Consider the following 12,407-nt stretch of genomic DNA (forward strand, 5'->3'; position numbering starts at 1 on the left):
TAGGGCAAATCAAGCCTGGTATATTTTGGAGACATCAGGAGATAGAGTGACTCAATGAAAAATATGATAATGCTTGGTAAAGTGGAAGGCAGTAGCTCACACTATAAATGGAATGATTCAAAGAAGGCATATTTAGTTTGCAAGACCTGAGCAGGGCAGTTGGTACTCAGGGATTCAGCAGGTCTCTCATTCATAGCAATGCCATAAGTCAGAAGTCAACTTGATGGAAACCCACCACCATAATTACAACACAGAGCTGAAGGAGATGAAAATTTCACTGTGATCCCCAGTGGAAAGTTGGATACAGGTCTCAATTTGGGACACAGATGGCACGGGACAATGCATTGCTCATTGTAAGCACTGGCCTATCCCAGTATGCTCTTTTAACATTCACTGTCACAGAATCAAATCTCCTCCACCCACCACCATTGTGCTGCCCCATTTTGAGAATTTGGAAGGGGCACTGTAGCAAAGAGGCTACAGGTCCTAAATTTATCACAACCAATATTCCTAGTGACTGGCAGGTACTTTTGCTATTTTAAGAAGCAAGATGATGACATTAGGTAATATTGTTTTCAGAGACTAGAGTGATAGTGGTGGAAGTGTAGCCAGTAGTCTCCAGGAAACTGCAGCTAATAACTCTTAAGATATGCATGACCATATGAAACTTGATCAGGAAATCTCTATATATATAAGAGTAATGGAATTCGAGCGCCGAGCAAAACAACAAAATTAAACACCCCCCAACATAGAAATTTAACCACACAATGCAACATCCACGCCTTAAGGTTGAAACAATGACAAATCACATCATGCACCTTCACAGGGACAGAAAATCACACAACCCACAACCCACCATCTCCGCTTGCTCAAAGAAGCCCTCCTCGCGCTTCCCTTTGACTACGGACGCTGCGCCATCTGCGCATGTGCAAAAACGGCCAATTCCTGCTTCCCGCCAGTCCGCCCAATTCACTCACCCAAACCCCTTTGACTACGAACACTGACATCTCTGACCACCGCTGCCCTCTCCCCACAGGCACATTTCCTCACGGAGGAAAGCCAGCCGACTCAAGCCTCAAAAAAAAAAAAGGCTCCTCCAGAAACTCATCTTTCCACCTCCTTCCTCTCCCCCCCCCCCAAACCTCAAAGGAAAAAAAATCTCTTCAGAACAGGTATGGACTCCCAGAGAAAGAGGATCAGGGAGGGAAGGGCTCAGCCAGCCAGATCGCCCTTCTCTGACCACCACTGCCCTCTCCCCCCAGGTACACTTCCTTATGGAGGAAACCCAGCCAACTCAAGCCTCAAAGAAAAAAAAAGGCTCCTCCAGAAACTCCTCTTTCCACCTCCCCCCCCCAAACCTCAAAGGAAAATAAAATCGCTTCAGAACACAACAAGGTATGGGGGACCCAGGGAAAGACGATCTGGGAGGGAAAGGAGGGAAGGGCTCAGCCAGCCAGATCGCCCTTCTCTGACCACCGCTGCCCTCTTCCCCCAGGCACATTTCCTCACGGAGGAAACCCAGCAAACAGCCAACTCAAGCCTTAAAGGGAAAAAAAGGCTCCTCCAAAAACTCCTCTTTCCACCTCCTTTCACATGGCCTGCCAGCCTCTCAATAATAATAATAATAATAATAATAATAATAATAATAATAATAATAAGAAGAAGAAGAAGAAGAAGAAGAAGAAGAAGAAGAAGATCATACAATCCTAAGGTTAGCACATACCACTAAGGATCATCCAGTTCAATTTCCTTATATCATGCAGAAGGACACAATCCAACCACTCCTGACTGATGGCCATCCAATATCTGCACAATAATAATACACATCAAATCATACCATCAGACAGTTAGGAGACACCCCTAAAGGCTATCCAGTCCAACCCAATTCTGCCATGCAGGACACAATCCAAGCACTCCCAACAGATGGCCACCCAGCCTCTCAATACTAATACTACTACTAATAATAATAACAAAAACAACATCATACAATCCTAAGATTTTGAGTGACCTCTAAGGATCATCCACATCAACTTCCTTCTACCATGCAGGAGGACACAATCCAATCACTCCTGACAGATGGCCATCCAGCCTCTACATGATGATGATGATGATGATGATGATGATAGAAGCATAGAATCCAAGAGTTTGGAGAGACCCCTAAGGGCCATCCAGCCCAACCCTTTCTACTATGCAGCAGGACACAATCCAAGCATTCACAACACATGGACAACGTATAAATACTATACAATACTACACAGGATCCTCACCACTTTCACAGTATACAAACAACCAAATGCATACTAAACATACAGACAACCATACAACAGACATTCAGTACCACCACTACCTCAACAATTTCTCACCAGCACCACCAGACAATGCCACAGCAACGCGTGGCCGGGCACAGCTAGTCATAAATAAAATACATTGAACGGCAACCTTTTGCCCACCACTGAGCACTGTCTCCCATCACAACAGAAGTTATTGCCAGAGAACACTCAGCTAAATACCTACACACACCAGTCACTAGTGAAGCTCATCATTGCCAATGTGTACAGCACTTTAAAATGTGCTGTTTCTAAAAGATCCAACTGTCCTGGCCCCGATCATGGGAAGGAACGGTGGTTCAATTTCCATTAGGAGTTGGTTCAAAACTGCAAGTGACTTCCACTCACTTGCTTGTGGCAGAAACTCTTCTTAGCTTAAAATAGATTGTGAAGAGTCACAAACCTTTACAGATTTATTCATGGCTTGAACATATTTTTAAAAATCAAAAATTCAACCTTAATCATTACAATTTTTTATAAAGGACATTTTACTAAGCCATTGTATGCAATAGGCCTTGAACATCCATGGATTTGGGTATTCACAAGGTGCCCTGGAACCAAACTCCAGCAAAAAAAAAAAACCAAAAAAAAACCAAGGGTCCACTGTATATAGAATAGCATAGTAAATACCATACTTTACATAAAATGGAAAATAATTCAAAGTGCTAGAGAGAACTTGAGGATCCGTGAAATGGAAGGAGGCTAAGAAGCACTTAGCCTGTGACAAAATCAAGGTTTGCTTATAGGATGTTTTCCAAATATTTTCATACTGTGGGTGGTTGAGTTCATGGATGCAGAATAGATATGGAGGACTGACAGTAACAAGCAAATAAATGAACATATTAATAAAAAATAAATGTGACAATAAATGTGCATTTCCTTTCTCCCGAACTTCTTTCAAAAAGGTAAATACACAGCTAATTATACAGCAATCTTGTATAACCCTTTACCACATGCGTCAGTGAACAAAACAATTGCATACCTAGAAGGCAAAATAAGGCACTTTGTTAATTAGCACACTTAATCTCCACACACAGATAATGGTTTCCTGCCATGTTCCATTGGAAATGATGCAAAGTGAGTTTCATAATTCCAAAGTAGCAAACCAACAAATGTCTGTCTGTTTTCCGACACTAAACACAATGGGAGTTTTCCCAACATGATCAAGAGCTACCTCATCTCTGCTCTTGGCAACTTAACAGACATTAAGCAGCCCTGAGAAAAGTGATTTGCAGCAAGTTTTATTATTGTTAACTTTTGGAATTTGCTATTCCAGATGAATTTTACAGATCTGTCCAAACAAGTACAGTCACTATACATTATACCATGCTGGGCTTTGGCAATTCAGTAGAACTGATTCAGGATTATGCAGGGAGGAGTGATGAAAAAATGTGCACCATATGCTTAGATGCACTTATATTCCTAATGCTTTTACATGCAAGTTAGTGCAGTCCAACAGAAGAAACTGCATCTCTATAGAGCAGGGGTTCTCAAACTGTGCTCTGTGCAGCCCTTGAGTCTCCATAAGTGATAGTCAAAGGCTCCGTGGTGCCATGCTGCTTCCTGGCACTTCCTCTCCATCTTTCTGCCAGTGGCCATGCCCTTCTGACCAATTTTAAAATGCAAAGTGTGTCCAAAAGTTTGCCCAAGCCCGATATATATACATAACATATAAGAAACATTTCTTAGATCTCCACAAGAAACGTTTGCTTCAAAAAGGGCTCTTTGTCTGAAAAGGTTTGAGAACCCCTGCTATCGAGAACTGATTAGGCCAACTATAGACAACTTCCATCTCTCACTTTCAGCATATATACACTATTATACAGAGACATTTGTTGACCAACAATGGAATAACACCAGGCACAAAAAAATGAATTAATTAAGGAATAATTTATTTGATCTATCAATTCTTACCAGGCTAATAAACTGTGAAGAATGTTAGGAACACATCAAACATCTGGAGGACAATATTTCCCCTTCCTGCTATACACTTACTTTTAAGATGATTGAATGGATTAAATTGAATTGTTAGTCTCACATAGAATAGATTCATTGAATTATTGATTCCACTGATTCTATGAGTGTACATAAGATGAGACTAAAATCAGTAAAACCTGCTTATGAATATAGGACTGTGATGTAAAAAAATAAAAACAAAACAGTAATGGTCCCCTTGAAAACTTGTGTGTCTTCAGTGAAAGTGGTGGTAGCTATTCTTTCTGGAAAAGTGCAATATTGGCAAGGCTTTTGGTTACTTTTTTATTCATGGATTATCAATTTCTATTCACAAAGCATTCATAATGTTTAAAGAACTTTGTATAATCAAGAATAATGAAAGTGAAAGAATACAACTGAGTCGGGGGAAGTAATCTGAGAAAGGTTAATGACTATAAGAAAAGGGAACCACTACTACTCAAACCCATTTCATACATTGTTTAGAAATGTCCTTTGTTCTCACTAACAAGCAGAAAATATTTTAATCTTGATTTTAAAAGTAGCTTTTTTATAGCAAGAGATTCAAAGGCAGCAATCATCAGCAGGAACTATATGTCAACTCTTGCGTGACAGCAGTGATTAATTTCTTTAATGATACATGTAAATGAAGCCCAACAATATTAACAGGAAAACAAACATTGACAAGAAGAGAGAGTTAATGTTGGTAACAATCTCAGACAGTACAGAAAGTAAAAAAAATGAGAATTAATATTCACAGGATGTTCAAGTGATTGATCATTCTACCATTCTTACATAAAACTGCATAGATCAATGAACTTTTGTGGCATTAACTTTAGCCATTGAATCCATATTTGTCAAACAGCAAAATGTGATTAAAGTGCCACTCATTTAGAAGATTTTGACTATAGTGCTTTAGGCAAATGTCCCTTTGCAATTCCCTTTGTAATTCTTTTCCCACCCTCAGCATGTGGGTGGGGAAGCGCTTTGCTCCCTTCCAGTGAAGGGAGAGGCAAAAGAGTCCCGGTCAGGACTTTTTGTGGGTGGGGTCAGCAAGAGTGCTCCCTGCCCAGGGCATTCTTTTGATAGCGACTAAGCAGACATATGAACCCTCATAAGTTGAAGCTAAAATTCTCCACCCATTTACCTGATGGATCCCCTTCAGGGAAACATGTGGGTTGCATTCGGGGACTGTGGTGTCTCTCCATTGTTTGGGAGTGAGTTGGTCTTGGAGGTCCACCACCTCGTTTTATTACATAACAAATTTGAGTGTAAGTTCAATTTCAAATTCATCAGCAGGTTCAAGTTTATGTTCATGCCCTTAAATTAAATTGGTAGATCACACAGAAATTTATTGGTAACATATAATAAAGTTGCCCATAGTTAACCCACAATGTTGTGTTGTCTAGTGATTTCACTGGTAGGAGCAATTCCTTTCCTGCCCTCAGCATGGGGGTGGGGAAATGCTTTACTTCCTTCCAGTGAAGGGAGAGGCAAAAGAGTCCTGGCTGGGACTTGTTGTGGACGGGGTCAGTGAAAGACGCTGAGCTACCCACCTGCCTCCTCTACAGTGTACTTTACAAGGGTCGCCTAAGGGGCCAGGTAGGAATTTCCCCCTATGTTCTGGGGAGGGGGGATTTTCACCTGCTTTACAGTGTTTAATCCATGGAAAATTGGGCAAGGGAGGGTCCTAAATAGGTTTCACATGTATGTAAGATTGATAGGTACACATCGGTGTGCACCACAGGAGAATGGAGATTGATGTTGATGTCTCTACCCACTTACCTGATGGGTCCCCCTCGGAGCAACATGTGGGGACCCATCAGGTGGGGACTGTGGTGTCTCGCCATTGTTAGGGAGTGAGCTGGTCTTGGAGGGCCACTGCTTCATTTTATTACATAACAAATTTGAGTGTAAGTTCAAATTCAAGTTTATGTTCATGCACTTAAATCCAACTGGTAGATCACATAGAGATTGATTGTTAACATATAGTAAAGTTGCCAATAGTTAACCCGCAATGTTGTGTTGTCTTGTGATTTTAGTGGTGCAGAGCAAAATATACTCCATATAAAGAGATCCTGGTACTGAACTGTGAAAGAAGGAATGGGGATAACTCTGGCCATGAGACATTGGTTGAAAGTGAGAAAGAGTTTTTGAAGCAGATAACTGTGACCTCCCAGATGGCCTAGAAGTTACAAAAGATCTAGCTAGCACAGCTAAGGTTTATATTCTGTTATTATCAAAGACAGAACGCCAGCGAGTAAAACAAAACTCAGTTTATTGAGGTTACAGAACTAAAAACGCCCGTAGGAGACAAAGAACAGGGCAAACACTTGACTTCAGTGTGATAAGTAACAAAAAACAACTCAGTTTGAGCTTAAACAATTCAAAGGGATAAACCGGGTTAAACAGAAGTATAATCCGGATTAAATCAAAAGTGCTTACTTCAGCCTGGCAAACAATGCAAACAAAAGAGGATCAACAGGAGTCAGAATGTAAACAACAGACTGGTAGCAGATTCCTCTCTGCTACTCAGAAACAGCAGGAGAATAAACCAGGCTTGTTTATTCCTTCCTGCAGCAAACGAAAAGCGTGGTCGTAGTCAGAATTCAGTTTAAGGTTCAGCGGCCAACGATATCCAGGTCCAGGCATAGCAGTCAGGGTAACGGCAGTCAGCAGGGTCCCAATCCGGTCCAGAGGTCAATAGCCAAGCGTAGTCGTCTAGAAATCCAAAGGTCTCACCGATAGCCAGCAGAAGGGATAATCCGGAATCGAAGTCAGTCAGTCCAGCTTCAATTCAGTGCGAGTAGATATTGCCCGTCAAAAAGACGACGGAGGTCCAAGCTATCGAGATTAAACACAAGTTGCACAGAGAAAAACCCCGCACAGTTCCTCCCGCCGTCGATGCCCAGTGTCCTTGGTAAACTTACGTATCCAGTAACGAATCACACCCGTCTTCAGGAAGTTCCCCAACAAAAGCCCAAGCGTCCGTCCAGATTACCTTGCCCAACGCAATTAGACATTGGTCCCAAACCCCAATTTATCCCAGTTCAAGCTCATCATCGCTGTCAGCTGCCATCCCAATTCCAGGTGCCCCAACATCATCATCCTCATCAGAGCTTAAGCACCTTTGACTACGCCCCACAGCATCCCCAGCTGTGGATCCCGCTCCATCCCTCCAGCCAGTCCATGGGTCTGATCCTGCAACCCGCCAATCACCTCCCATGCTTTCATTGCCTGTTTCCCCAACACCCAAATCCTCCCTCACACGAGTCCATTCCATGTCATCCTCCTCCGAGCTGGCCATCTCTTCCTCCAAACCCTCAGAAAAACCCTCAAATGAGTCCTCATCTGTCGGGTCTGTAAACAAATCCCGGAGCCGTTTTCTTTCACGCTCCTCGAAAGAGTCTGACTCTCGAGGAGTCTTATGACCCCTTCTTCTATTACCGGAGCCCGAAGGCTCAACCATAACAGTTATATTGTATTGTTCTGGGCATGGCCCCATGTAAGCCGCCCCGAGTCCCCGTTGGGGAGATGGTGGCGGGGTATAAATAAAGATTATTATTATTATTATTATTATTATTATTATTATTATTATTATTATTATTATTATTTAAGAATTACAAGAGTTTGTCTTGGCAACATCTAAAGAACCATACATAGTTGTCCACTCTTGCGTCATACTGTAAAGGTTGACAGGCAAATATTTCCACATGTAGAACTATGAAAATTCACCAATTTCATAGTTCACCAGAGTGCCTGTTGCTGACAGCTGCTGTAAGGTAGAAATCTGATCTTTTCCTCCAACAATCACTGGAAGATAGTGGTATCAGGTGATTGTCCATTATCTCTAATATGAGCAGCTCACACTTAAAATAGTTGTGGCTACCACATCAACAATAATAGACTTGCACTGGGATTTGCTTGACCTGTTGGTTCATAAGTAAGGGAGGCTGTTAGTGATTTCCATTAATGAATTGATTCATCAGCTACCAATGGAGGATGAGGATGTGTTCTCTTACAATGCATTCTAACCTGCCCAACTGATTGCTACAATTGAGGTCAAGAAGAAATGCTTCTCCGGATCAAACATTCTATTTTCCCAAGCCCTAGCAATGTATATGAATGCTCTACTCTGGAAAATACACAGCAGCAAATGAAGACGTTCTCTCTTCCCTCACTACCTGTGCTTACAATTCTGAAGGTTGTCTCTCGCTCTCGCTCTCACTCTCTCCCCACACACAAGGCTTCACTCATCTCTTTTTAAAGATTCTCACAACATAGCCCACCAGAAATTCCCATTAACCCTTTCTCCACACCCTTAATTTGAAAAAAAATTAAAAGAAGGTAACTTTTTAGAAACTGCTATCTCAATCTATTGCAATCTATTTGCGATTAATGAGAGGCGGAAATATGGATTGCAATCAAAAAACACATCTCACCAGGAACTTTTCAAAAATGGGGGCGAAAAGCCATATGAAAGCACCACAACATATACCAAGTCGATGGTTTAATGCAGTGGTTCTCAACCTGAGGGCCCCAGATGTTTCTTGCCTTCAACTCCCAGAAATCCTAACAGCTGGTAAATTGGCTGGGATTTCTGGGAATTGTAGGCCAAAAACATCTGGGGATCCCAGGTTGGGAACCACTGGTTTAATGGTTTCTCCAACAATGACTTTTGAACCTGAGAGGTTTTTAAGGGATATGTTAGGCAGAAATTTCCTGCTTGTGGAGCTATATGAGAGTATTAAACAAGGGATTTTCAATGCAATGTAATTTTGCAGAAAAAATGCTGGAAATGTTACAGGTAACTTTCTACAGCAAATGTCAAGTGGCTCAAAATAGCAGGAGGGAAAATGTCTGTGAGTTATGTATGCACATTTCCTCAAAAACACAGGTTTAATCTAATCACATTCTCTTTGCAACAGTTGTCAATAATCTCTGGCATTACTACTAGAGGGAGACCCATATCAATACAGTAACATTCAGAGCAGATAAAACTATTCTGTTTTAAACAATACTTTAAACTATTTTACCATGTAATTATATATTTATATTTATAGGCTTTTACAGTGCAATCTTACTTTAAAGGATAGATTTTCAAAAGAGTGTTGTACAATTGTAAAAATGCAATCAAAAAGGTAAAAAGCTAGTGAAATTGTGCTTCAAAAATATACCTAATGTCTTTAAACCTACCTTTTCATTTGGTAAAAATACGGCTATTTCAGAATGACATTTGGTCGTAGCTGAGTTTTGGTTATAATTTGATGATTTACCTATGCTTTTGCTGTTCTATTTTTGCCCCATTGCTGTTCAGTTTTTGTTCAGTTCTTTTTATTACTGATATTAGTATTATTTCATATGTTTTTAGTTCTCTTCAGTTTTCTTGTAAAATAAAGAAAGGGTAATTTAAAATAAGATGCATGACAATGACGTAACACAAGATATCTGAAGAGATCTGGCTGGCCTCACTGTAAGATCTATAATGTATTTGTGCTAGATCTTAAAAGTTAGGGAAATTTTTCATCTTTCATGAAATGACTGTCCATTATCATAAAAATATTCATGCCTAAAGTGAGTAGCTAGTCCAGTATTATATCCTTTATCGCTACTAGTTTTATAAAGATACTGCTTCTCCTTTATTCCCTCCATAAGTTCTAAAGAACATTTCAAGCTGATTGGCGTCTCAACAGGCGCACTTTGTTTGGAGTCTAGAAGGCACAGCAACTTTTGCTGTAGATGCTCACTTGTTACTTATTGACACACTTATCTATTGAGTTACACCAATAACTTCACAGCTGCAAATTACAGGTCAGACTCCTGGCAGCTATCCCAACGAACAAGAAAGCTTTACAACCACTAATCTTCTCTGGATGAACATTCTTCCTTTCGTTGCCCAGCATATGTAGGGTTAACTGATTGTTTACAAGAAGTCTCACTGGAATAATGAAATAGAAAAATCAACTCTTTTTGTTGTACTTGATGCTGCGGCTACTTTGTTTCAGGATCAACATACACTTTATCTAATTACTTGAGATTCATTTTCTCTCAAACTCAGTTAATCCAGCACCTTGGCCTGATGACTGTATATGAAATGTAAAATTGTATCAGATTAAGATTCCTCTTTCTATAATCACTTTCTCTTCTCAATGTAATTGTATCACCTCCTGCTTGTCCCTTTGGTCTTCCTCATCATCCGTATGGCTTTCATCACAAATTCTAGAAACAAAACATTACAAATGTTCAGGATCTCAGGAAACACAAATGCAAGCAAGATAATAATACAAATACATACTACATTTTTAAATAATTGCTCTGAAGGGCTTGAATTGGTACAGATCATGCAATGGCTACCCATTAAAATGATCTCAGAAGATGCAAATCCATTTTAGTTGGCGGCCCTGCAGACCTCCTGGAGACTGAAAATGATGATGCAGTATTTATTTTCAGGGTTGAGATAGGGAAGAAAAGATTAAAATCCTTAAAATCTTAATCTTAATTCTTCTCCTGCTCCAATATTTGATATTTCCAATTTAAAACCAATGAAATTCTGAATGACACCTTTATGTCATACAACGGCTTTACAACAGGAACAAGATTAAATCACAAGTGATTTTCAGCAGCTGTTGAATTCACATTACAAACCAGTCAGAGGGAACAACCACAGAAACTTCCTAATCATAAACACATGAGATTTAGTTAGAGGCCTTTTAATTTGGAGACATCCAACAGAGAATTATTATGTGCTGTATAAATATAATTTAGTGAATTTCCTAATAATTGTGGAATCTTGTCATGAGCATATGAAAGGTTGGAAGGCAGCAACTCCTAATTTTCAAGCAGACAAAAGACTGGAAACAGAAAAACATGCTTGTGGTGATCTTTGTAGGCTTTGAAAAACTGTCTGATTTGTCATTAGAAGACAGAATCTATTTTTAACAAAAACTGAAAAAGGTTAATGCTGCCAAACCTTGCATAATTAAGCATTTCTCGGATGAGCTAATAATTGGAAAACAAACTATATTAGCCAATAATTAGGAAAAATAAATTAACCTACAGAACACCATCATTTATCTCCCAACCAGGGAGAGCAGTAGTAATTGCGGAGAATATTCTGCATGGAAACACCAGCCACATACAAAAAACTTTCCATGTTTCATGGAAGGAAGAATGCTATCTTTTATTTTTACAATCTCTTGCATCTTATTTTAAATTGAATAGGAAGGTTACTTTACCTTATAGCATCACCTTTGCTGTAGTTATTTATTTCATGGTTATTATAGAAATCAAGAAGGTTTTGATACGTCATCCTTGATTGTCTGTTGAAGTCACCAGAGGTTAAACCATTGAGTTTTTCCAAAGGATCTGAAATTTCGTATTTATGGTTCAGAAACAGGCAATGAAATTCTCACAGAACATGAGGAATCTATCAAAGTGTGACAACTATGTATTTCAAAAATGAGAAAAATATTCCAGCTTGAAATACTTGAAATATGGGTAGAAGCTCTCAAATGCAGTATCAGTCTGTTGTATATAAATGCCTCTATTATTATATTCTCATGGGAGCAGCCCACGCTGCCAGTTCAGCACTTTAGTGCTAAATTGGAAGTGACAGTAGTACTGCATAAAAACCAGGAAGCATCACACTGCACAAGGCTGTACACAATATCCTTATCAAATGACTGTGCCACCCCGACTGATCCTGCAATTTTCACTATCTGCTGCATGGATTAACAGAGACAGGCACAGCTGCTGTGCAACTTGGAAAGGTTACATATATTGGGCGATTTATATTTATGATCCATCAAAATCCTGAGGTAGTACTGTCTATGCTTAGGTTTTATTTAAGACTTGATTGCATAAAGGCGGCAAAATGGCATTGAAGGAGGGCCATCACATTTGGTTCTTATTACACAATGTCATGTAAAACTGGTTGCCAATCAGCCACCTACCTGCAACAAATCTATCCTGTGGGGAAAATCCATCAATAGTGTGTGATTGCAACATGGATTTGAGAATATCTTGCAGGATGAGCCCTGCCTCTCCTGTGCCAGCATGCCACCACAGAAGTGATGTCAGGGAGCAGGATTGTCCTTTATCCCTGTTCTCCCCCTTGAGGTAATTGAT

At 40.0% G+C, this 12,407-nt stretch overlaps 1 protein-coding gene across 2 annotated transcripts in view; it reads right to left on the minus strand.

The window, feature by feature from the left end:
* The window catches only part of zbbx (zinc finger B-box domain containing), a 98,555-nt gene that overhangs the window by 20,082 nt on the left and 66,066 nt on the right, over positions 1–12,407 (minus strand). The window contains exons 20-21 of one of the 2 annotated variants that reach the window (XM_008106076.3): positions 11,516–11,645; positions 10,445–10,499 (exon numbers count right to left, since the gene is read on the minus strand). In XM_008106076.3, coding sequence (XP_008104283.1) covers positions 10,445–10,499; positions 11,516–11,645 — 185 coding nt within the window. Of the gene's footprint in view, positions 1–6,541; positions 10,500–11,515; positions 11,646–12,407 lie in introns of those variants that run through there. The other variant, XM_062976736.1, reaches the window with a different exon arrangement.

This window comes from Anolis carolinensis, chromosome 3 (assembly GCF_035594765.1).
Source record: "Anolis carolinensis isolate JA03-04 chromosome 3, rAnoCar3.1.pri, whole genome shotgun sequence".
NCBI classification, from domain to species: domain Eukaryota; kingdom Metazoa; phylum Chordata; class Lepidosauria; order Squamata; family Dactyloidae; genus Anolis; species Anolis carolinensis.